A 27359-nucleotide genomic window follows, 5' to 3' on the forward strand; every position below is an offset into this window, starting at 1 on the left:
CTGGCCGATATGCGATACGAGGTTACTGCCTTGATTGTTGCTTGGCTGTCTACGAAGACATTGCCGGCAGGTATATTAGAGGTCAGCTCCGCGGCTTTCGCAATAACAAAGACCTCAGTTTGAAATATACTGCAGTTGCCTTATGCCTAACTCTGGACGGTATATGCCCGCTCCGACTCCATCCTCTACTTTCGAGCCATCTAGCTAGCATACCTTTACGCCAACCATCTTTTTCTATGCTTACTTTGAACCATTTTTCCCAGTTAGAAAATTGAATCATGTTGTCGGGGTTTGCCAAACCGCCATTACCCACCGAGCTAAACCCGAAGCTTCTATATGCAAATTCTCCTGCAGCCAGTAGTCGTCCCGCCGAGTTTGCTGCGTAGTTTTCGGCGAAGAGGTCTATAAGTGGCAGGTTTAGTACCAGTTCAAGAGCCGCCGTTGAAATACTACTTAAAACTCCCATTATGCACAGCGTAGCGGGCCTTTGAACGTCTCAAATTTAGCTTATATATCAACTTTTTTGTAACACTAAGACCAACCCAAAGCTTTAGAATATAGCGCCATCTGTTGACAAACTTTTTGAAAGCTTTTTAATTTATGTATCTTGTGAGCTTTATTTAAATTGTCACATAATTATAATTTTTAAATGAGATTTTCGTTAAATATAGATATGTAAAAAAATTAAACACACAAATGTTTAACATAATATACTACATGTGTATATATAACTATAACTAAATATGATATGACCATAAGCTCCATAATTTATACAAAGCATTGGCATAATTTGCATTTGTGCTGAGCAAATATTGTAAGAGCAGCACGTATTACAACCATATTGGCGAGACTAAAGTATAATATTGAACGATAATAATAATAAAAACCACAACAGCAACAACAACAACGAACTAACAGTGCAAATATTGAAAATGCAAACTCATACGCTCCCACGCTCACATTACCCTTCACTGCAACGCCGCTGGCTAGTGATTTTGGCAAATTCTACACCAACGCTGTTGAACCTGCTGACTGCCTGCCTGCCTGATCCCCTGCGCACTGGCACCGCCGCTCCAACAAAGCAGCTCGTGCGTTACTCAGCCCTTAGCGTCAATTTGAAATTAAGTGGCGACTCTGGAATGTAGGTTGAATTCACTTTGTACACTAATTCGCCGGAATTGTATTCCACTTTGTATTTTCGAAATATCTGCAACGAAAACAAGCATAAACAAAATGAGATGACACATGTGTGATGCGAGCGTTTGCCTTAAAATGGCCAAGTGGCTTAAGTGCATATACTAGATATACTTAGATAAGTGCAAACCATTTCACAACGCAGCATTGCAATGTGATGAACAATGAGTTTTTATTATTGTTTTTGCGTGCATTATTTTCGGTGGAATACTACCCTGGCGTTAAATTTCCAAAAGCATGAAGCTTGTGAATATTTTGCTGGGCAATAAAAATGTCTTTGGGCTTACAATTATAAGCATCGGAGTAATCGGCTTTCGATTACGAAGCGTCGGTGTTGTTGTTGTAAACAATAAAATATTCCTAACCTAATTTCTTGGAATGCCTCCGAGTTAATGGTCCTTGGCCAGTTAGAAATCCGGGTTCATTCCGGTTACTTAGAACCGATTGTCGCGAGAACAGAAAAGAGTCGGTGTTGTTGAGGACGCATTTCTACTATCTCTATTGCTTAAAACATTTCTCAAATAGTTTTCGGGATTGCATCGCATTGATGGTCCCTTACCGGTTTTGAATTCGCGTACTTTTGTGGAAATTTATAATCTGCAACGAGATTCTGTTATCTCACGTTTGGTCAGGTATGATTGAGTCAATTCTTCAGTGGTTCAACTAGTGTCCTGTATCAGTTGATTTGTCGACGTTTACAAGAATTAGGCAGTTTGAACCTGGAAATTATTATATCAGGACTTTGTACTGTATCCAAGATCTGAAAAACGTCCGGTGAGTTTAACATGCGTACCTGCTAACGACAGTCTTACCCCACGGGGCTCAAAAGCACAGCGGATCAAATCAATGCGTTTATTGACAGTGTGGAATGGACACACCAACCATCTTGGTAGGGTCCGAGGCCCATCTGAAATCTCTGCCGTACTTTGGGTCCGGCCCTCGGTTGCAATGCAACTCCACATTCAACTGACAAAGTGTTAGTACTTCCCGCATTCGAGTTTTAACCACCACGATACTCCCAGCAGATTGAAGCGAAGAGCCCAAGATCTGACTAGTCCAAAATCTTGCAAACAAAGCTTGCTGAGACTGCATATTAATACATATCCGTCAAAGGAGAATTTTGCCGTTGTCTCTAAAAGTTTAACGGATAACCAGCAAGGCTCAAATACTCGATATGCAACCGAACTCTAAATGAAGTGGGCTGTGCTGTACAGCTTTTGATGTCGCATCAAAATGTTGGTGGGTTCCAATCACGTAGAAGAGGTACGGGTTTAGATTCCATACAATTATAGTTTTGATGATACAAAGTTCCAGAGGTTCGAAAAAGTCCAAAACGCGGATTCCAAAACTTGATTTGAAGTTGCTAATATGAGGATCCATATGCATCAACTTCACTCAAGTATTTAGTCATTTTCGTAGAGGTTTATTTACATTCACTTATATTCGAATATATCTATAGTTTGCCAGTAACTGGTATTTTTGAGTCAATTTGCCCAGAAGAGTTCACAAGCTGTTTTTTCTTCACTTATGTAAAATATTTGTTTGTTTATATGAATTCGTACAATTAACTCTTTCAGACCAATATCCTGCTATGAAGCAGAATGATTTTCAATTTGTTTGAAATCAGTTTTTCCACTTCGGACTTACGTTTTGGGGCTTCTGAAGTCATTTTTCGGACTTTCATAAATTTACGAATAGCCTTATGCTTCGGCTTGGTCTTACGCTATTTCTTCATGTTTTTAATGTCGTACAAATTTCTTCGGATCCGCTTCGAAAATTGGTTCCACTTCATCTAAATGAATTTTTTGTTTCTTCCAAAGCGCGGATCTGTTGATTTATGTAGTTAGAAAGCCGTTTCTTTTTTTTTCATACCCATACGTCACTATTCGACACCACAGGCCTCCAAGTGGCTTGCCAAGGCTTAAAAATGAAATGAGCTCTCAAAGAGTTTCATCTGTTTGCCTCGAGCTTTGATATGACCTTACTGAAACCCCTCTTTCATGTTTGTGCATTCGCGCATTCATTCGTTTGCACATTGTGCGCGATACTCACCTTCGCCAACAGCGTATTCAATTCAATTTCGGCAAACCGACGTCCCACACACATGCGTCGGCCATAGCCAAACGGTAAACTGACAAAGGGATGAATTTTACGTCCGGCATGTGGGCATTCGGCACCTACGGATTGTAATGAAAATGTATGGCATGACTAAATTGCAATACACCCTTTCACACACACACGCGCGCACACTGGCTGGAGGCGTTTCGTGCGCGAAATTTGCACCGACATTTAATTTGTTTTTATTTTTTTTTTTAACTTTTATTTTACACTCTGCGGTTGAGTGGGGCTAGCGTGTGTGTGTGTATTTTGTTTTTGTTTTCTGTGTCAATTGGCATTGACACATGCAATGAATGCTCGGCATGGCAACTCACTCGTTTCGCCTCGCTTCAGCCAACGTTCGGGCAGGAAACGTTTCGGTTCTGGAAAATACGCGGGATCATTGGACACCACCAGATGCGGGAATATGACATGTGTCTGAAAAAAAAGAAAACAAAAATCAACACCAATAAACATTTGTACATACACAAGTCCACGGTGGGAATGGGTAAATAAATAGAAGGAAAGAAAATACCGTTAAAGTGATATTTGATTTATGTGTTTATGGGCACTTGTCGCCCAGCGTTTGGTTAGTAGGTGCTATGCAATTATGATTATTAAAATTTAGACATTCAGAGGGGAGCTCGTTGACAACAGGGAATTTTTATGTGTGTGTGTACCCTGGGTGTGGCAGTGTAACTGTATATAATCAGACTATGGCTTATTGTTGTAATATTTGTAAAGTGGTACATTTTCAGCGATTTCGAAAGATTTAATTTATCTCCGACCTGCTTTATTTAATGGACTCACATTATTGTTGTTTAGGTGTAGAAGTAACGAATTATTTTTGAAGCAGAACGATATGTAAAAAAATAATTACAATTTTGCTTAAAAAACTTTAATTTTTCGCATATTTTTGTCTACGAAGATTTTGTTGGTTTTGTAGCGACATAAAATATTCCTTAAATAGTTTTGGTGAATGTTGGCCGGTTGTAATTCTATCTGCGTTGCGGTTAACAGACATTGTTTGGTGACTTCAAATATAGGAAAATAATGAATACTGCTCGTGAAACTCCTCAGTGTTGCATAAGAATCATCAAAATAAATCTTACCTAAACTTGAAATAAGGAAAGATTCCAAATCTTTTCTACGGAACCTGAGACAGGACAGATTTCAAAGATTTCATAAATTGTATTGGACAAAGAGCATTTTGCGGATTCCTTTTTTCGTCATTGAGAATTTTTTTCGTCATTGAGAAATTATTTCAGTAGGGTAGTTTAGGTAAATAGGCAGATTTCTCATAAAGCCACGAATAATCCTACTTGGACAGCTAGAGGTGCTTGTCCGTTGTGATGCCTAGAACTCCAGAAAAGTACGGCGACCGAGATCTTTCAATCTTAGTCATACAACAGCTGGACAGTAGACGAGAAAGAGTCTATATATTTCCAACACATTTTTGACAAATTGTGTCCACCTCCATCGCATGAGTGCCAATGGGGCAGTGTAAAGTTAAGACGTCTATCATTGCGTCGATGTGAGCCTTACAAAGAGCTAGCAGTTCAATGGACCTTTTACGTTTCACTCTGGGCCAGACTGGTTACTGATTGCTGGTCTTGCTGAGCTCGCGCGAAGCCCATAGGTCCAGCGACCAAATGCATGAAGACAGGGGAACCCCTCCTCATTTTTGGCCTCATCGGTTTTACAATTCCGATGATTCCGAAGCGGTCAGACAAGTTTAATATGGGAGTAGCTTGATGGTACTGCTAGTGAGGTCATACATTCCTTGAAACTTAACTTAGAGCAGTCAGCGAGCTCAAGGACTTAATGCTTACCTCCCTAAACGAGGTTACACTTTGGAAGAGTGCATTATGATGAGCCAAAAAAAAATAGAATCGAAGTTATGGCCTGCCTTTTTCTTAGTATGTAATAGGTCAACTGAAAAGTCCCCGGCCTGCAATAGTAAAACACATTTTTTGACAAAATCGGCAAGGTTCATACACGAATTATAGCGACCCTCCAACTTCTATTGCTTCAAAATAGACCTCCGTTTCGGCGATCACCTCTTCATTCAACGAAAATTTCCTCCCAGCGAACATTCTTTTGAGATCTCAGAACGGAAATAATCGCTGGGAACCAGATCTGCAGAATTCAGTGGATGCGGTAGCAATTCCTAGCCTAATTCAGGGATTTTTTCAAATATTCGTGAACGATATGATGTCCACGTTCATTTAATATCTTTAGAATGCCTGTTTATGTTCAGTTTAACCCATAAATTCGATATACAAGTAAGTTTCTTTTGGTTCACCCTTATACAAATTTATTATTTATATACTTACACCTTTAGGTATGTGATAGCCAGCAATTACGGCGTCTGTTTGCAAGCTTCTGCCATTCGCAATGACAACTGGATACATTCTGCAAATAACAAGCACAAGAACAATTAAATATAATTCATTTGGCATTAAATATAATACTTATTCTTTTCATATATGTATATATATGTACATACATACTTATGTACATAGATATGCATTCACTTATTGGTAGTGTTTAAAAATAGCGCACCTCAAAGTCTCTTTTATGCAGGCTCTCAAATAAGGTATTTGCTCCAATGCGCTTTGATCGATTTCTGCTTCACGCGTTGGGAATATACTTCGCAATTCTTCGTAAAGCTTCTGCTGCTTATCGGGATTTTTCGCTAATTGATAAATGGTCGACGAAACGGCAACGGAGGTCTGCAATGGCCAATTAATACATATAATAATTATAAATGAGGCGCATAAAAATCAATTAATTGGCAATAAAATAAATATAATGAAATGCATGAGACAAAAAAATAAATTATCATAAAATAAAATTACATTAATTTATTAAAAATGGAGAAAAAAAGTGAATTCAATAAAAATGCGGAAAATCCATTAATTATTGAAATTTATTGAAATTATTAAATTAAAGAATACATGAAAAAGTAATGAAAATATCAATTGATAATTTTAGGAAATTTTAATTTGAATTTTAAAATTTTTTAAACCAACAAAAAAGAATTTGAAAATATTTAGTAATTACACAATTATTTATTATTTATATCATTAAACTACTCATATCGATATATTATTAGAATTTAAGATACTTTAATAAAAAAAATAAGGCAGTCAGAAAATTTTTATGCTTAAAATTATCTCAGATTCAAAAATTAAACAAAAAATTATTATTAGTCGAAGTACCAGTAAATATATTTTTTAAAGTTATTTATTTAAATTTTGTTTTAAAATTGGTAAAACTTTTACCGAAACGTTTCAATTGATGAAACAAGTTTATGGCGATGATTGTCTAACCCCTAGCAGAGTGCACGAGTGGTTCATCTTTTTCAAAGTAGTCGTGAGGACATAAATGACGATCACATGACCAATCAAAATCCGTGATCACCGAAAATTCCATCGAAACTGTGCGTGAATTCATCAAAAATCAGCCGAAATCATCATTGAAATCCATGGAAATGGAATTGAAAATCTGTAGAATATCGATTTTTCGCATTTTGAACGAAAATTTGAGCTTGCGAAAGGTGTGTGCACGGTTTGTCCCGCACAAATTGACTGACTACCAAAAATTGCTCAGAATCCAGCATTCGAAGGACATCATTAAAGAGGTCAGAAAGGACAAAAACTTCCTTTACAATATTGTGACTGGTGACGAAATGTGGTGTTTCCAATATGATCCCGAAACGAAACGCCAGAGTGCTGAATGGAAGGCACCGGACGAGCCGAAGCCCAAAAAAACCCACCCATGGAGAAGTCAAAAGTGAAGACAATGCAGATTTGTTTTTATGATTCCAAGCGTATTGTCCACAAAAAATTTGTTCCACTCGGCCAAAATGTTAATGCGTTATTCCACCTTAGAGTTTTGAAGCGTTTGGTGCGCCGTATTCGACGTGTTCCACCCGAATATCGCGGAAATGAAAACTGGCGTTTGTTGCACGATAATGCGTGTGACCGATTATTTGACCAAAAATCACATTTTAACCATTAACCACTTAACGTATTCACCTGATAGGGTACCGTGCGACTTCTTCCTTTTCGGAAAAATGCATTTGCCCATGAAAGGAAAGCGTTATGCAGACGTAGAGGCCATTCAAAAGGCTTACACCGGCATACTGGCGGCCATACCGGCCAACGAGCTAAAACACTCGTTCGACATGCTTTTGGACCGTGCAAAAAGCTGTATTGAAGCAGAAGGAGATTATTTTGAATAAAATAAATTGATTTTGCCGAAAAAAAAACCATTTGTTCTATTTACTTTGGAACGCACCTTGCATGTATGTATATATAATATAGGGTGGGCCATCTAACGATTTAAATTTGAATTATCTATATTTCGACATTGGAAACGTCACATACCATTCAGAAAGTGACAGATATTCAGTAAAAAATCTAAAATTTACGAAATGGGTCACTATTCATTATTCTACAGTTCGCAGATTGGGCAGAAGATCGTTTGACCGAGGATCGTCATTATACCGAAAAATCATCTTTTCGGACGAGGCTCATTTCCACCTCGATGGTTACGTTAACAAGCAGAATTGTCGCATTTGGGGCACAGAAAACCCGCACTTAATCGTCGAGAAGCCAATGCACCCAGCACGAATCACTGTATGGTGCGGATTTTGGTCTGGTGGAATCATCGGCTCATTTTGCTTCGAAAATGAAGAAGGAACCGTAACCATCAATGGTGAGCGATATTGCGAAATGTTAACCGAATTTTTCTTCAAGCAAATTGAAGAGGAAGACTTGGACAACATTTGGTTTCAGCAGGACGGCGCTACGTGCCATACAACAAACGCTACACTCAATCTTTTACGGCCTATCTTCAATATTTAAAATTTTATATGGCCCACCCTATACATACATATACATATATTTTTTATAAATCTCTGCATATCGGCTTATATTTATACAATTAATCTTCTTTACTCTTCATTAAAAACAAAAAAGCATACGCTGTTCATTAAATTTATAAAAGCTCACCGTATCCACACCAACCAAGAATAAATCCAACGCCAACACAGCTGCCAATTTGCGGTTGCCCGTTTTGCGCACAATGCGTCCCACAATGGAATCAGCGCCGGCAGAATTCTGCAACGCCAGCGCAGCATCTTCGCGATCCATTGTGCGACTTATGTTTCGCATGCAAATTCTATGGAGTGAAATGAAATACGTCAAACAATTAAACGTTATTGCATTTATACTAATCTATAGTTACTATAAATAGTCTCTATATGTAGTACTATAGTAACAACTAATTATTATAAAAATCTATCAAAAGCAATAATAGCAACAACCATCACCTTGACCATCAACTTACTCGGTAAACTGATCCAACGCCTTGACGAAACTGCGATACGCTTTGGTCGGATAGAAACGCCACAGTGGCATGCGCAGCTCCAATTCCGGCACGGCCCAGAAGAAAGTGTTTATGGCGTTTATGATTTGTTGCGACTCCTCACTGCCATCTGGCGACAAGCAGCCAAGGCGTGTGTCCAATGCCACGCGTCCCACAGCTGTCAGGCGAGAGCAACACGTACAAAATATTACTTTCAGTTAAAACTTGGGCTCTATATACTTATACTTATACATATGTAACATTAGCGTCCTGTCAGACATTTTACATTTATTACAATTTATTTTACTCACATTCCAACGCCCATTTGTGTAATTCGTGCAGAAAATTCGCTGGCAGCTCATGGTTTTCATTGCGCATTTCATGTACTCTGTAATTTATAATTTACACGCAAAAAGATTAGCAAGTAACGGTATTATATTACATACAAGTTTACTTTATATTTTCTTGTCTCTTTTTTGACGCCTCATTTAACTAAAATTTGAAAAATTGTGCTACATAATATGTTTTCATGTTGTTAGTATATACAGTGGTGGTCATATAATTAGGAATACTAATTCTTGTCAATTCTAGCACTTATTTCCGTAACTGTGCTTTATTTTCAGCACTTACTGTTTATTTGATTCAAATTTAGTATCTCAGTATATCTGTTTGCAAAGGGTGATCTATTTCGGAGTCCCCTACTTTTTTAAAGAAAAACACAGAAGCTTTAAACTTAATAAGGAATGCCTATTATCATTCGAAAGAACATTCTTTGGCATTTATTTTCTGAAGATTATCGCTTTCAAATGTTGGTCGCGGCTACGTCTCAGACGGTCCATCCGTTGAGTACAATTTTCGATGACTCGTTCGAGCATTTCGACTTTTAACTGACGAATGACACGCGTGACCCTTGGGCTGAATCGAAGCGGGATCGTCCGCATACACTTTAGACTTTACATATTCCCATAGGAAAACGTCTAACGGTGTGATATCACACAATCTTCGTGGCCAATCAACCGGTCCAAAACGCGAAATTATCTGCTCACCGAAGTCTTCTCTCAATAAATCCATTGATTGATGAGATGCGTGGGAAGTGGTGCCATCTTGTTGAAACAAATAATCGCCGAGATCACGAGCTTCAATTTCAGGCATCAAAAAGTCGTTTATCATGGTGCAATAACAGTCGCCATTGACGGTTACTTTCTCACGAGTATCATTTTCAAAGAAATAAGGATCTATGATTCCACTGGCCCACAAACCACACCAAATGGTTGTTTTTTCTAAATAAAATGACAGCTCTTGAATCTCTTCAGGATGCTCTTCGTGCCAAATGCGGAAATTTTGCTAGTTTACATATTCATTGAGCCAGAAATGGGCCTCATTGCTGCACCAAATTTGGCTGGAAAACGTCGGGTCTTCTTGGAATTTTTCAAGAGCCCATAGAACGAAGCGATGTGGCTTGGGAAGGTCGAGCGGCTTCAGTTCTTGCACAATCTGTCTATTCTTTTGAAAAAAAACTACCTCTACTCCGATCACCCGTTATAAATAAACCTTTTTATATTCGATTTCGTATTTTTAATACAAACACTTCGTGTCGTACCTAGAATTCGGCGCCTAATGGTAGTTCTTATTATAGCCTACTACTTGCGTGTTGATTTCATTAACCTTACTCCATTCTGCAAATCAATTGTGCTCAATTATTAAAACAAAAAAATATCAATTTTTACATTTCTTAGAATCTGTCCTAATAATCTGGCGACCAGTGCATATAAATAACAAAAGTTAAACTAAACATTTATTTATCCATAAGACCTCACCTTTGCATAAATTCACTGGCAATTTCATTTAATGGCGGCACATACTGTTTAGCCGTTTGCGGTTGTAGTAGTATTTGTTGTACCTCTTGACGGAACAGCGCCCAGTTTTTGCCATGTCTAAAGTGAGTATACAAGCATAAATTCATTACATTGACATTACACTTCGCTGCATGCGCAAGTGTCTGCATATATGTATGTATGTGTGTGTGTGTGTGTGGAAAAGTAATCGCCTTTCTTTTCTTGCTTTGCCTTCCAATACTTACACACCAATGAGACCGGCGATGTCGCCGAAGAAATCGCGTCGCAATTTTCCCTTATAATGTTTGAGCGATGGCATTGAGGGTCTGCAACAGATACACAATCATAAATTAATTTACAACATTTAATTGCATGTTTGTAAAGAAAAATCGTTAGTAATGTGAGAGCAGAGGATTTGAGGTTTAAAAAAAATTATATATTGTATGTAGTAAAGGTACGAGGGGTGCCGTTTAAATTTTGGGAACAGAGAAGAAAAAGAAATATTAATTATTCGAGATCACTTTATTGTTGTTTTTCAAAATATTCTCCATTAAGATAAGATCTATGATTTCGCATTGTCTGGCAAGTAGAATTTACTACTCTGCATTGTTCCAGTGGCATAATTGCGGAAGTCCAAAAATAGGCAATCATTTGCTTGGAGGTTCTTCGTGCGCGAGCAACTTTTGTTGGTTTCGGCTCATCTGGAAACGCGACTGTTGTTTACTTTCGGGCCCATATGTATAAATCCACGATTCATCATCCTTTCCTATGTGATTGCTATTCACTTGAGAGTGGCCAGAAACGATTCTTTTACATACAGCTCAAGTAGCTCACGACTTCCGGTCCTCTCTGGGAGGCCAAAGAACATCGGTTTGAAGCCGAGCTACAATGAGAAGGCGAAACATCCCCTCCACAGGGTTGTGCGCTGGGTTAGGGACCCGCCACGTAAAAAACAACCGCAGTGAAAAATCACAAACAGCCTCGTAAGAGAAACCCCCCTTTTGATGACGACCATGGCAAACGCTCTAAAGATAACGATTTAAGGGCATGCACCTGGAATGTCCGGACCCTCATTTTGGAAGGTGTCGCTGCCCAGCTGGTAGATGTTCTCGTTAGAGTGAAGGCTGACATCAGCGCCGTCCAAGAAATGCGATGGACGGAAGAAGTACTGAGGCGAGTAGGCCCTTGTGGCATTTACTACTGAGTACTGTCATTCACCCCGGTGGAAGAACGTTTAACCACATATCAAAGAGAAGCACGATGTCACCAAAGATGCCATTGACTGCGGTATTCTCCGATGCCAATGCACAAAGGACCATAAATCTTCCGCAGATCCTTTCACTCGAAAACTCGTAAAGCCTACTCATCAGATGTTGTCAATGTCCATGCCTCTGCACCGTATAAAAGGACGTGGATGATGAGTGACTTGTAGAGTTTGGTCTTTATTCGTCGAGAGAGGACTTTATTTTGCCTACTTAGTCCGAGTTAGTACCTGTTGGCAAGAGTTATTCGAGGCTTACGTTGTGGTTGATGTTAATTCTGATTCCAAGATAGATGAAATTATCTACAACTTCGAAGTTGTGACTGTAAATAGTGACTAAAGCCAAGTCGCGAGTGCGACGACTGTTTGTTTGATGAAAGGAGATATTTCGTCTTGCCCACGTTCACTGTCAGACCCATTTGCTTCGCTTCTTTGTACAACCTTTAGAAAACAGGACTAAATCCTTTGTTACCTCACATAAAAAGCGACGCATCACCTAGAGAAATTCCAAGAACTCCAAAAGCTGAGAACTACGCCAGATAGTTGAGTTTACTGATTAGTTTACCGAATATTTTCGAATTCCTCTCGTCATAGCATCTTCAATGCAATGTTATAGAAAAGTTAAACAATTTTCGCATGAGAATTACGGCGAAAATACTTAGACTTAACGGCCTCTTAAGAGTGCGTGCATTATAAATGTATGAAAACAAAAAGTTCTAGACGAGCGCTGTCGTCAATGACGCAGCTAATTTCATCACCAAATTTTTACACGTACCAAGCAAGCTGCCCAAAGATGGTAACCGCGACGAGAGCTCATCTCAAAACTGAATGAACTGCCACATTATAGTAAGAGATTATACTATATAAGAGGGCATATACTATAGTTGTAACTAAATATGTAAGTGGGCATGTAGATTTATCGTGCGCCTCAAGGCATGCGTGCTAGAGCGAACATAAATAATCAAAATAGTTACATAAATAAAACAACAAAAACAACAATTTTTGTAGTAATAAAATGCGGAAAAACAAATATATATTTGTATATGTAAGTATATAGTTGCTACATTCATTGTTCCGGTGAGCCCACAAGCCAACTTATGGTTCCCATATGCAGTGACACAATTCATAAAAAATATGCGTGCGTGAAAAGCACATATACCCACTACATGCATATGTATACACATTTACATAATGACTTGCGTGTGAATTTCTTTTAACAAACCCAATTGTGCACCGCTGGCTGCAAGTAACTTCGTTAGAATCGTAAATCTTGAGGTGAAGGTGCTACGTTTTATGCTTTGCTTTGCACTAGCATACTATATACATAACTACAATAAATTATACAATAAACTTATATATATATGTATATGAAATTATATTTGTTATTTATAGTATATTCAAACATATATAGCGGCGTAATAAATAAGTCGTCGCACATGCGCAGACGTCACTTGAAATGTGCAAATGCATATCTCATGCGTGTACTTTCGCACGTCGATCGCTCGTCTAGGCCTAGTCTCTTCACACAGACTGCAGCTTCTGGCTATTAAAGCGAGCGAGCAATTTACGAAAATAGTTTTTTTTTAACATTCGCTTTTATTGATTTCGTTTCTTTTTGTTGATTATGGCCTTAAGTTCACTTGTCAATTAGTTTTAATAGAGTATCAATATCGACTTTGAACGTGACCTCATTGTGTTTGAAAGACAACCAAATATATTTGTTTAAGTTATTATTATTTTTTTCATGATGAACAAATACGAAATCGAGAAAATATTTATACCCTGAACAGGGTATATTAAGTTTGTCACGAAGTTTGTAACACCCAGAAAGAGTCGTCGGAGACCCTACAAAGTATATATGTATATAAATGATCAGTATGTCGAGCTGAGTCGATTTAGCCATGTCCGTCTGTCTGTCCGTCCGTCTGTCTGTCTGTATATATACGAACTAGTCCCTCAGTTTTTAAGATATACTTTTGAAATTTTGCAAACGTCATTTTCTCTTCAAGAAGCTGCTCATTTGTCGGAATGGCCGATATCGGATCACTATAACATATAGCTACCATACAAACTGAACAATCGGAATCAAGTTGTTGTATGGACAACTTTCACATTTGACAAGGTATATTCACGAAATTTGGTACATATTATTTTCTAAAGCAACAATGTAATCTTCGAAGAAATTATTCAGATCGGTTAACTATAACATATAGCTTCCATACAAACTGAACACATAGTTACTAACAGAAATGCACCTGTGGAGGGTATTTAGCTTCGGTGCAACCGAAGTTAACGTTTTTTCTTGTTTTTTTTATGAAACGACATTTTTGAAATTTTTGTTTGACTCGTTTTCTAAGTAAAACAAGTTTTTTGGCAAAATTCTTTTTTTTTTTATTTCAACTTTCCCATGCCTTTTTTGTAGTATGATTTGTCTTTTGCCTCAAAGTAGGTCTCAGTTTCGGCGTTCACCACTTCATTCGACGAAAATTTCTTTCAAGCATTCGTTTGAGATCTAAGGACAGGAAATACGCTGAAAGCCAAATCTGGAAAATACGGTGAATGCGGAAACAATCTGAAGCTCAATTCATAGATTTCTACCATCGTTTTCACTGATTTTGACACGGTCTGGCTGAAACAGCTCTTTTTTTGCTTCAAATGCGTCCGTTTTTCGGACCTCAAACTGCCCAATAACGCTTGTCGATGTTGATGGTTCTTCCTTTTTCAAGGTAGTCACTAAAAAATATTCTATGTGCATCCCGAAATGTAGACGCCCTGACATTGCCAGCAGACTGTTGCGTTTTTACACGCTCTGGAGCGGGCTCATCATGTGGAGTGCACACGGATAAATGTCGGTTGTGAAGTGAAATGATGGAGCCATATTTCTCCATTGTCACATATCGATGGAACATCTCGGATTTATTACGCTTCATCTCCTAACTCTGCACCGAATCATCAACTCGCCGTTGTTTTTGGTCAAAACTAAACTCTCGCGGCACCCACTTTGCGCAAAGCTTTCTTATACCCAAATGTTCGTGAATGATACTCGTTTTATATACTTGTTGAGTTGATATCTTTCGGGCGCATGCAAGCTCGAACAACTTCACTTTACGGTTAACCAAAATAATTTTGTGAACTTTTTTGATGTTTTCGTTGGTAAGAACCTCGTTTGGGTGTCCACTGCGTTCACTGGCTTCGGCGATTATTTCACCACGTCTAAAGTTAGCATACCAATCCTTGATAGTTGATTTTTCTGGGCCAATGTCTGGAAACTCGCCATCAAGCCGAATTTTCGCTTTAACTGTATTTTTTCCCTTCAAAAAGCAGTATTTTGTCATCAAATCACAGTTCTCTCAAGCAGCCCTCGTATGTATGCATTTTTATTACTTTTGTCATGCCGCCAGCTATGTTCAACATCACCAGCCGATGGTTTTTGTTTACATATATACAAATGTAAGATAACATTCATTTTCAAGAAATTGTGTCTGAAGTGTACATAAATATTTAGCACTTCTTTGTGTGTTGAACTTCGGTTATCGACTAGCTTTATATTGTTGCTTTTTATGATCAAAGTGTGACGATGGATCTTAGGATTTCGCACTTTCGATTTCTTTTTTAATACTTTATGTTTTATATTATGCTCTCACGTCTGCAGAATAGACATGTGTAAATAGTACAAATAAATGAGTAAAGAGAAAATAAAAATTTTGACCGCAAATATTTTGAGCGCAACATAGATCACACAGCACTTATTTTGCTTTTTTTTTCAATATTTATGGTACTGTAGGTATTATGACTAAATGATCTGCTGACAGATGCCACCCATTCTAACCTACCAACTGCAGGGTTTCTTAATGGAAATAGTTTGCCGTTGCAAAGCAACAAAGTCGTTTTGGCAATCTCAAAGAACTTATGACATCTCTTTACCATAGATACTGGAGACCTACAGAGAACTTTGCTGCTGTTTGTCGAAAAACTAACTTCGAAGCCGTTAACATTATCGAACAACATTAACGCTTACTTGAAGTCAAACCACCATACATTGCTAATGAAAAGGTCTAGTTGTCGCTAGAATCGAGAGGGATCCTTGTGCAGCTTCGTTCTGAATACCGTAACTGATTAAACTCCTACTTATGCAGAATCAACCCCGACCTATCAAACGTATGTTCAGCATGCAACGAGTTTCCTCACTCTATGGTTCGATCACGTCGAAACAGCACGTTTCCTAAGCCTACCGTTGAATGACTTCGATGACAACTTATCTGAATCTTAACCACCCTAACGGGAACTAAATACCCGTTACAAAAACAACGACAAATATGTTGAGAATACTGAAAGGTGTAGTCCCTGATCTTTTTCAAAATAAAATATAATATTTAGAGCAGATCATGTAGTACAGTTCTACCAACTTAAAAATTGATTTATCTCCAGGAAATCTTAAACCTATATACATATATAAATACATTTCTGCTTAAAGAAATTATCCGAAACTATTAAAGGTTATATTAAGCATGCCCAACAATTTTGAGAACTTTGTTGGAGTTTTTTGTAGTTATCTTGTTGCTTGGGTACTCTTCTATGTGCGCAACAGTGCAGTCGCAAGTTTCTTCTGACCGAAGGTAAATCGTAAGAGATCTAGTGAACGCTTCGCTCCCAGCAAGGTCCATCTTTCAATGGTTGTAGAAGTTCTAACTGGATATTGTTTATTCAGAATTCATGCAGTAGGATTGAATATCTTATCGATAGAATCGCCTCAACCTCGGATCTCATACTTTCAGAGATCCAGATCAAATATCAAGGATAGAAATAAAAGATCTTAGCAGATTTGTGCTTTGTCTATAGCTAATATCCAATCACAGTCGTATTCCGTTCACAAAGCATTGAGCACAAGAGTCTAACCGTGATCCCTCCGCCATGCTCTGGGAACAGCCATCTAACCTAACTATCTACCTCTAGCATAAAATTGATTTTAATGGTAGAATAGGGTTAAGTACTACGCAACTAAAGTGGTACAATTCCTTGTTATTTTCTCTCACTTTGTTTATGCCAGCTTATTGCATTTATACCAGTTATCTGTTCGTTTCGCTACTATTCAAAGTTTGAATCAGAAGGCAGCTTGTATTGGCAGTATCAAAAATGTTTATTTAAATTACCTGTGTGGCATGGTTTCCTCCTTCTTGAAAATATTTCGAATTTCATCGCCATCAAAGATAAACAACAAATCCGGATGTCCTATTAACCCGCCAACCTTAACTATTTTTCCGTAGTTGATGTGCAACTCCTTCATGACCTTATCCAAATCCTGTATGCGATATTGGCCTGCAGTAAATCAAAGAACACATAAATATATATTTAATATGAAATATGTATTTGCATTCAAACGAACCAACTAACGGCGCAAAGCGCCATGAATTGCCCAGCACTGGCATACCCCAGGGACCCGGTACGGCTGTATAAGGGCGTGCATGCGACACCGGAGCGCTACCATATGAAGAAAAAAATAAATAAAATAAATATGCATTTTTATTTGATTTTTTTCTGCACGCTTTACTCACCTCTCCATTGCTTTGGTTGCTGCTACGGTTGGTGCTTTTGGTATATTTATTCTTGGTGGCTCATGCGTTAGCGCCTCGGGCAAGGTTACAGCGTTTGGCATTGCCGTGGCAGCAGCCGAAAAAGAGGCGCGTTTCACCAGCGCAGTTGTTGTTTTATGTAGTTGCGACATATTTCTGCTGAAAAATTGCAGAAAGGGATTTCATTACAAATTTCACATATATTTTCATGTGTTTCAATGAAAAATTAGGCAAAGAAAGAGTTTTCTCCGTTTTTACTGTTGCTCAGTACGTTTTAGAAGCCATGTTTGATTCTTGAAAGCCATACACTGTTTTACTATTTTGTCAAGCTTTATTGCTATTTTTGGAAACTACTATTAAGTGAAACCCACTTTTTCAAGCTAAAAGCTTTGCTAGGAATAACATATGCGATAGATTACTTTTAGATTTCGCTAGAATACACTAACGAATGTATCAGTTCTGCCTGTTGCAGTAGCAAGGAGCATCTGTGGACTGAAAATTTTGAAAAAGGGGCATGGCCCCGTTTTATAATAGATTTCATGGACATATATATCTCCTAGACCACCAAAGCTGGAATAGCCAAATTCGCTAAGAACAATTCTTATAAGATTTCCAGTGTAAAAATGAATAAAATTGGTTGATAATCCCTATACAATATTTACAACAGCAAAGACAAAATTCTGATAATTTTTAAGGGGTTAGTAGGGTAATACTTATGGCCTATTTTTTTATTTTTTTTCATAGAAAATTTTATTCTACAAAAGAACTTTTTTCACATATCATGAGGTATACACATATGTATATCGTGGAGTGTATAAACAAATTTTTTCGGAATTTTTTGATGACGTCTGTCGGAGAAATGGCTGGGTGAATGAGATGCGTTTTTTCAGTGGCGGACATGATTTCTTATGTTTGGATCATCTGAAACACAAAAACCCAATTTATTCTTAAAAAGTACGTGAATGGTTATCGTCCCTGCTAGAATTATGAAATAATGTTGATAACTAAAAAAGTAATTGACGTTTTTTTTTGAATTTTTCCCCAAGTTTTTTTTACATACATTTTGTTATAACATTGTCAATAAATTATAAAAAATATAGGTACGATAGCCAAGCGTTTTCTGAAAAAAAAAAATAAGCAAATCGGTTAAGTAGTTCGACCGGAATCATGTCCGCCACTTTAAAAGAGTGTGATTTGAGAAAAACGCGTTTAAAGTTTGAGGTACTGGAAAAGCATACAAAAATGGACATAAACTTTGAAAAATTGGCATACTCCTAATTATTATTTTTGCGCCTTTTTCGAAACCTTCTAATGGTATGATGGATTTTCCTAATGGTATAAGGGAACAGAAAAAGCAAAAAAAAAGGAAAAAAGATTACCTTACTGACCCCTTAATGACCACTATGTAAGGTTTATGTTCCAAACGCATTGTTAGTGGCTCACAAAAGCTCGGGGAACTTCAGTGGTGGGTTGGCAGATACGTAACCTTATAGTTTGAATAAATTTGATAAAATACACTGTCCCATTTTGTTTCGTTTTTTTTTTGCAAAATTGAAAAAAGAAGCATCCATAAAAGCAACATTATGAAATTACCTTCAAAAGAAAACAAGCCAACAAGTTACGGAATAAAATGGTGAATATTCAACTGAAATCGGATCATTACAGTGTAAATTTATAGCTGAAATTTAATGCAAAAATAATAGTTTTTTTTACTAGACCTATTAACGTCATACACGCTATATAACCAAACCTAACCTCACTTTGTAACTAAAAATAAAAACTAATATTTACTTAGTGCATATTTTCAATCTGCAATTTTCTCTAAAAGTTCAACACAAACACTTCTTTCGTGCAAATATTTATGCGTTAATCTCAGCCAATTCATATATTCACAGAGCTAACAGCAGATGAGTGCAATTATAAATATGTACATGCATACAAAAATATTTATTTTTAAACACTTTTCAAACAACTGCTTAAAAATTCGCAAGCTAAATATAAGAAAAACAAGAAAATACATATGTTAACTTCGGTGGCAACGAAACTATTATACCCTTCACAAATGCAAATGAAAAAGTTTCCTTATGCAAACTCGATTCCGATGAATATATTCAAAGGGAAAAAGATATGCCTGAAGATTTTCAAGCAAGTGTTAGAGAGATGGCAAGAGGACTTAAAATCTCTCCCAACGCTGAACCCAATTTTCGACGATTTTCAAGCATAAATTGGCCGATACTGTTGCAATTTCTCTTTCGATTTTCGTGCTAAGTTCATCAATCGTCGCTTGGTTTTTGGCATAGGCCATAGACTTGACGTAGAATCATAGGAAATAGTCTAACGGCGTCAAATTGCACGACCGAGGCGGCCAACGCTGACGTTTCCTTTTGGGTATTAAAAACTCCGTGGCTAACTTATATAACCTGATCAGTATTTAAAAAGTCGGCACCCAAAGCCTAGGCAAAATTCCATAGGGAGTGCGTATTAAGTCAGCTGACTAACAGCATTTATGATAGACAGTCACTTCAGTGTTCGATATTCTTTAAGCTCAGGGTATACGAATTTATATTAACACTGTATATTAACAATGTATCTTGAAAACATTGATGCACTGAATAAATACGCAGTTGGCAACATTAGTCTAAGTCATCATTAGTGCAACATTTGTTGACAGCATAAATTTACATTCGACGCGCTCAACCGAAAATATGTGTAAGTGTGTTAGAAGTTGCTATTAAATATTAAAATGTAATTTTATATGCCAAGCTGTGCCAGTAACACAACAACACTTAAAAAAATTGTTACGTTATTATTTGTTGTTGCTGTTGACACGTAATGAAACTAGCTTCATAGGAGAATATGCCATAAAATTGTATTTATTTTCTTCAACCTTGAGTGACATGCGTCGCACGCTTGTTATTGCTATGAGAAGGTGGTTATTCACAATTTGCTTTGATAATTATATACATAGCTATTATTATATACCTATATATTTAAATATGTACATATGTATATGCAACAAGTCAATTGAAACGTCTCTGGTCTGACACATAGATGGCGCTACTAGAATTAAATCCATATGATTTTTGCCCTTCAAAAGGCGCGTCTATAAATTTAACAGCTTTCGGGTCATTAGTTTGTGAATTATATAATTTTGAAACTTCCGTTTTTGTGAAAAAATCAATAAAAAGGAATTTCGCGTGTTGATAAAATATTAGTTTTTGAAAAGTAAAAATACAGTTGAAGCAAAAACTTGGCTTGATGACGAGCTTCCGAACACTGCCACAGGAAAATTAACCATCAAGGATTGGTATGCTAAGTTTAGACGTGTTGAAATGTGCACCGAAGATGGTTAATGCAGTGGACGCCCAAAAGATGTTGCTACGACGGAAAAAAGTGCAAAATATTTTGAAAGACCGAAATGTGACATTCACTCTAAAGATATCAACTAAACGTGTAAATCATATCATTCCGAATATTTGGGCATGAGAAAGCACTGTGCAAAGTGGGTGCCGCGGAGCTGACTTTTAACCAAAAATAATGACGAGTTGATAATTCGGAGCAATGTTTGGAGATGTTCAAGCGTAATCCGCAACAACGCTTTGAAAAACGCAACCGCCGGCTGGTAAGGTAATGACGTGTTTTGGATTTGTTTTTTGGAATGCGCATGGAATATTTTTTACTGACGACCTTGACAAAGGAATGATCATCAACAGCGACTACTACATAGTCGGAGGAAGTGAAGCATAAAATCGAGAAAAACGGCAGCATTTGAAGATAAAGAAAGTGCGGTTTCACCAAGACAATGCACCAATTCACAAGTCAGTGAAAAGGATGGCAAAAATCCATGAATTGGGCTTCGAAATGCTTCCGGACCTAACGTATTCTGCAGATCCCCACAGACTATTTCTTATTCTCAGAACTCAAAAGAATGCTCACTGGGAAAAAGTATTTGGTGAATGAAGAAGTGACCGCCGAAATTGAGGCTTGAAGCACAGGTAAAATCATGCTACAAAAATCATATCGAAATATAGGAGGGTCGGTTGTATCACCCTTGAAGGAAACTATGTTGAATAAAAAAAGGAATTTTGCCAAACAAATAGTTTACTATGATAGGCCGAGGAATTTTCACTTATTCTGTTATTTATGTATACATATATACCTACAAAAGCTGCTAAATTATTTAGCAAAACACTTCAAACATTATCAAGCAAAGTCTAATCCCGGGTTTCCCTTTCATGTTCGGCTTACGAGTAATCATTAGCTGATACTCATCCACAGCCCACACCTCGCATGGTGTGAAACTGGATTTGATAAAATGCTTAGCATATTTAACATATTTCGTCTACATTCTCATACTTTTGATATGCAAATTACTCTGATTTAGTTGCCAAACAAACTAATTTGTCTGCTCAGCCTATTTTTTGCATTCATAACTTTATTCTTCTCTCTCTCTTTATTTCTTATTTTCTATTGTAGTGAACTACTTCACATACATTTCATATTTAACACTTGTTGTTATTGTTGTGATCTCTGTTATTTATCTAATCATCTAGCCAAGTAATATTGACCTAGAGCTTATTGTGTCAATATTGTTGGCTGTGATGACTGTTTGGCAATATGAAGAGCAACAAGTTGAAACTGCATACTCACTGTTAACTGTTGGTTAATGTGTTTGTATGTATGTGTCTAGACGTGCACTTAGCTGTTGCTGTTATGATAAACTTTGAATGATTGCTACAAATTTAATAAAACGTAAACAAATTGCACGGACTGGAACGAGACAAAATCTGTTTATCATTTGAAGATTATTGCTTGTAAGTACCTCCAATTACCAAGCAACATTCTTTAATAGTAGCAAAAGACAACGAAATAAATTAACTTTACTTAAAACAAGCTCTTCTTTAAGACTATAATTGATTCTTTTAATATTTTCATTCATTCAGCAATTATTTTCTCTTCAAATTCGAGCTAAAGGTTATTTTATAGCCGACTATGCTATATAAAAACTCATACTACAGCCTGGTCGACGTATGTATGTACCTTGAGAGAATCGGGACGTACATATATACGTATGCGTATTCGATGAAGAACTATCTTATCCCAGCAATATTTTTATTTTATAACAAAAACGTCTGCGTTTTGTGGTCACATTTATGTCTAAATGAAAATAGTTGCAAGTTTTTGACTGAGCGATAATTAAGGAATTATAGCAGTGTTGCATTCAGGCCATTAATTATGATTTTAACTAGTTTTTTCGCATCGGCATATTAGAGGATTCATTCATTCAGCAATTATTTTCTCTTCAAATTCGAGCTAAAGGTTATTTTATAGCCAACTATGCTATATAAAAACTCATACTACAGCCTGGTCGACGTATGTATGTACCTTGAGAGAATCGGGACGTACATATATACGTATGCGTATTCGATGAAGAACTATCTTATCCCAGCAATATTTTTATTTTATAACAAAAACGTCTGCGTTTTGTGGTCACATTTATGTCTAAATGAAAATAGTTGCAAGTTTTTGACTGAGCGATAATTAAGGAATTATAGCAGTGTTGCATTCAGGCCATTAATTATGATTTTAGCCAGTGATTTCGCATCGCCATATTAGAGGATTGTTCCTTCTTAAAATCTCGTTTGATACGACATCAATGATATAGAAACTCTGTAGTAATAGTCCCTGGACCATACAGTTCGAGTTCGATCTGTCCATATAAACGTTTAGTTTGGGAAACCGGCAGGGATCTGTGTTATGATGCGATCAAGAACTGTTAACTCGGAAGCATTCTTCAAAATTATATTTATACGAGTATATACATATATGCTTCCGAGTTGAAAGTTCCTGAGGTGAAAAACGTCCTTTTATATAACCATGATCAAAAGTCAGAACGCCATTGCCTGGCTAAGAGAGCATCTTTTGCCTTTTCTGTGCAAATTTACCATAATATATATATATTCTACTTATACCATCAAAAAAGTAGGCTTCCACAAAATGTATTAATAATTAAATTTGTTTACAAAGCCAAGAGGTTTTATGACTTTTTAAAAAATATTTATGTTTTGACTTGAGATTTTTTGATTGAAAATTAGGGGTTTTTTTGATTTTGAAATTATGGTAAAAAATTCTTTATAAAAAAATTATAGAACTTTTCTTTCCCTACAATATTGCAATATAACTTTTTTTCTATAGGACTCGTAGTTTTGTCGGAAATCGCATTAAACATTCCTAATCCTTACAAATTCAACCACTCCTCTCCTCTTTCGTTTTCCCGACCGCAGATCGGTCGTATATAACTTTTCGCTTAATGTTTTTTATTTCAACTTTCATTTCATTTTGGGTTTCATCCTGCTAGTATTTTTTTTTTTTTTTTGTATTCAATAATTATCTACTCTGGTCTATTTTAAACATTCTTCACAAATACTCTAAATTTTTTGAAGAAAAAAATTAAATATTTTTTGAGTTCTCCGACGGCGCTGAAAGAGGTTGTCCTCCATTGGATCATTCCTTTTACCTTAAAAAAAATAATGGGTCTAGGCAAAGATGCTCGAAAAAAAAATTACGAAATGTCGGTCTTTAAAAAAAGTTGGAATTTATCCAATATTTTGGTCGCTTTTTGCCTGCCAAATCAAGTAATTACATAAAAAAAAAACTGGTACATCATTGTATGGAAAACTATATGATCGCATGATTTGTCTCCGAGTAATCACTGCAGCAATTTCGAAAAATGTTTTTTTCGGCGAAAAATGCCTTATGAACTTATAGCACTACCACAACCTGTACCTCAAAAATATTTAAACTTATAATATGTTAGTTTTGGGGTATAGACTATCGAAATATGCAAAAAAAAATTTCAAAATTTCTTACTAGGTATGCTCATTAAGGCTCACGGCTTGGTCATCGTGAAAGCTCTATGAATTAAGCTCCGGCTTCGAAGCGCTAATTTAAATTTCTGATTTTTCCGATTTTCTGTTTGGAAACGTTTTGCTAGATTTTACAAAAATTTTTCAATTTCCTACGTCACAAACCCTTGTCCAGAACTTAAGGAGTTGCAAGGGTTTACGGGTTTAAAAAAATCTATTTTTTTATTGTCTTCTCAAATTCTACAACACTTCTAGAATATTGTCCTACATTTTCAAGTTGATCCGAGTAATAGTTTCGGAGGTACAGGAGAACTTGTGCGCTCAAAGCTAGCTAAATTAAGAACGCTGTTTTTCTCGAAACCGTTTTTTTTAAGTTGGTTGGCAAGATCACGACCGATCTTCATGAAATTTTACACAGGTTTTTGAGATATAATTCTTACAGACTTGGACGAGGGAATTTTTTTGGATTAAAACTATTTTCAGTTTTTTCTCTTCGTCTAAGTTCTAAGTTTCTAAGTTTTAACGAAAACACGTATTTTTTCACTTTAGATGATCATTTAAGGAGTTATCCTGCCAATGCGGTCGCGGTTTTCCAAGCAGTCATCGGAAATGACGTCGCAATGGCCGAGTTTAAAAAAAAAATTCCAAAAATTTCAAAACTTCTTTGTGAATAGTATAACAATAAAAAAATTTTTATCCTAGAAAATCCATGTAACCCCTTATTGAGTCATAGTTTCACCCTCATCCGTTCTAGTTTAAAGTTTTAGTTCAGCATAGTATCAGTGCAAGGAATGCTAAGCAGTTGTAAGAAAAAAATTGTGTCTTGACTCTAAGCCTTTGCGTTCGACCTCGTTAACTGTCGATTTCACTCATTCGGCTTCGTTCAAACGTCAAGCATAACCATTTTAGAAGACACCGCAAGTTTCTTTATAATTCTTTCGACACTAAATGCCTGCTCACGTTAAGTTTTCCATTCAAAATCTTATCCTTAAATGGTGCTTCTGTCAATTCCACTTAAACTTGCACGGCTCACGCACCTAAATGGCCACTTGTACACTACGCGGACAACTTCTCAAGGCTCTCCAGCTGAATATTTTTTCCCGTAAGAAAACTTTAAATTCTTTACGCGGCATTAGCGACAGACATGGCAAGCTGTCTAATGCATATTTGTGGAGACGGTAACCTTGTAGAGCACTCAAAAGTCGAGCGCACACAAAGATTTGGCAGCGGTTCCTTACCTTTTGTTGGCGTGACACTTGTAATTTGCAGTTTTTTATATATTTGCTTTTGTGTTTTTTTTTATTTTTGTTGTTGCCTGTTTTCCTTATTCTTCTTTGTTGTATGTGGCCAGGTGCCTCCTTGCTTTTATAGCATTCGTTCAAGTGCAACGAAGTTGATATCAAAAGAATTGCATTTAAACACAAAACACAAAACAATATAGCAACTACAACAACAACAACAATAACAACTTTGAGACTTCGAGCAGCAACTGTTGCAAATGTTTTCACACTCGAGTGCACCGGCGACGGCGAACGATAGAGGCGTACAAAGACCTTATTCGTCGCTGTTTGCAAAGTGAGCTTTGATTGCGATTTGGAATGCTACAAGAAACACACACACACACACGCGCGCGCGTGCTATTTGCAACAACAATGGTAACAAGCCATGCGGTAATATTTTTGACAAATTACACTTTAGCAATTTGCCACACGAAATCGGATTTTTTAAATTAAAATTGTGTTTGCTTGTGTTAGTGTTGCCAGCGTCAAATAATTTCACATTAGCAAACAAAGTAGAAACAAACGCCAATTGCACGGCTACACTGTCAACAACATGTGGCACGTTAGCACTTGACTGAGTCCCAACCGAATAACCCAGAAACACTTGTCTTCACGAAACGCGCACGCCAAACTAAACTTTGCCGTGGCTGCGCGCACGATCTTATATGGAGTTCAGCAAAGCTGACGTGCAGTGCTCTGCAAACCGTACTAACAACGCTCAACGCTAGGCTTTGTGGCCTATACAGTGGCTAACGTAAGCTCAGCTCAGCCCAGCGCGGTTCCACTTGTGGCATTACAGCAGTGAGCGCCGGCATTGAGCAATATTAGCCAACTGATATAATATATGACGATGAGCTACTCAGTTGAGGATGCTTGTATGTGTGTGTTTTCGCCGTTCGTGCAACTCGTCGCCGATTTCGTATGCGAGCGGAAGCGATCGTCGTATATTTCACACCTTTTCCGTTTCCTCTTCTACAGATCTTTCGCACATTTGACGCATATTGCTTCATTTCAAGTTGTTTGCTTTTTGATATGTAACTATGGAGACGGCGTTTTGTAAAGAAATTATTGAACGAAAAGGTGTTTTTGAGACATATTGTTTTCAAGAAGAAATAAAATTAAGTGTTTCATTTTTGGTATGACATATAGCGCTATCTTGTTGGATGAAACGGTCGTTCCGCGTCAACTTCCTTCAATTCTGGCGTGAAAAAGTCATTAATCATGACTTTATAGCATGCTTTATTGACTGTAACATTATGGTCGGCTTTCTATGGAGAGTACTGCAGGCTCAGGAAGCGCTTGTCCAATATGTGTAGTCTCCCGCTCAAACAGCCCGTTTTGCGACATGGAACAGGAAGCTCCAGAACATCTGGTTCTAGATTGCACAGCAATTTTTAGAAGCAGTCTCAAGGCCATAGTTTCCATCTACGTGGGACAGGAATCACATGACCTCAGTTGCGCCTAGCAAGCTCCTGGATTTGTTCAGAATGCTGAACCATTGTGACCATATGTGATGAAGGAGAGGGCACAATAGACCATAAGTCGTAGTGCAAAAACCTAAAATTTCTATCTATCTATGGTCGATTTAATTTTTGAAAAAGTGTAGACCAATGATTTCTACAGCCCATAGAGCACACCACAGTGTCCCTTTTTGACGATACAACGGCGTCTCAACGATGGCTTGTGGCTTATCATCATTCCAAATGTGGAAACTTTATTTTTTAACCAAAAGCGAACAGAATTTTCTTGTGAAAATCGGCATCGGTGGATATCTCGTTTTGGGCACAATTTGTCGTGCGACGTGGTTGATGATTATTCGTCTTCAATTCTAGCATCAAAGTAGCTTCAACTGTTTCGTGCGATGGCGGGTGGTTTCATTC

At 37.2% G+C, this 27359-nt stretch overlaps 2 protein-coding genes across 4 annotated transcripts in view; one reads left to right on the plus strand and one right to left on the minus strand.

Moving 5' to 3' along the window:
- The window catches only part of LOC105233214 (G protein alpha o subunit), a 91607-nt gene that overhangs the window by 45807 nt on the left and 18441 nt on the right, over positions 1 to 27359 (plus strand). The gene's annotated exons all lie outside the window — the stretch shown is intronic.
- On the minus strand, positions 569 to 26267 carry LOC105233213 (probable cytochrome P450 49a1). 2 transcript variants are annotated; one of them, XM_049451995.1, is made up of 14 exons: positions 25438 to 26267; positions 17316 to 17489; positions 17147 to 17241; positions 16914 to 17079; positions 10748 to 10828; positions 10485 to 10601; positions 8979 to 9055; positions 8650 to 8845; positions 8313 to 8481; positions 5857 to 6026; positions 5628 to 5706; positions 3627 to 3729; positions 3247 to 3371; positions 569 to 1207 (listed from the first exon to the last, which is right to left on the minus strand). In XM_049451995.1, the coding sequence occupies exons 2-14, from the start codon at positions 17483 to 17485 to the stop codon at positions 1094 to 1096; spliced, it is 1662 nt and encodes a 553-aa protein (XP_049307952.1). In that variant the 5' UTR covers positions 17486 to 17489; positions 25438 to 26267; the 3' UTR covers positions 569 to 1093. The 2 variants fall into 2 exon arrangements, with proteins under 2 accessions (XP_049307952.1, XP_049307951.1); XM_049451994.1 differs by having other exon boundaries at positions 17316 to 17492; positions 25438 to 26266.

This window comes from Bactrocera dorsalis, chromosome 3 (genome assembly GCF_023373825.1).
Source record: "Bactrocera dorsalis isolate Fly_Bdor chromosome 3, ASM2337382v1, whole genome shotgun sequence".
NCBI lineage: Eukaryota > Metazoa > Arthropoda > Insecta > Diptera > Tephritidae > Bactrocera > Bactrocera dorsalis.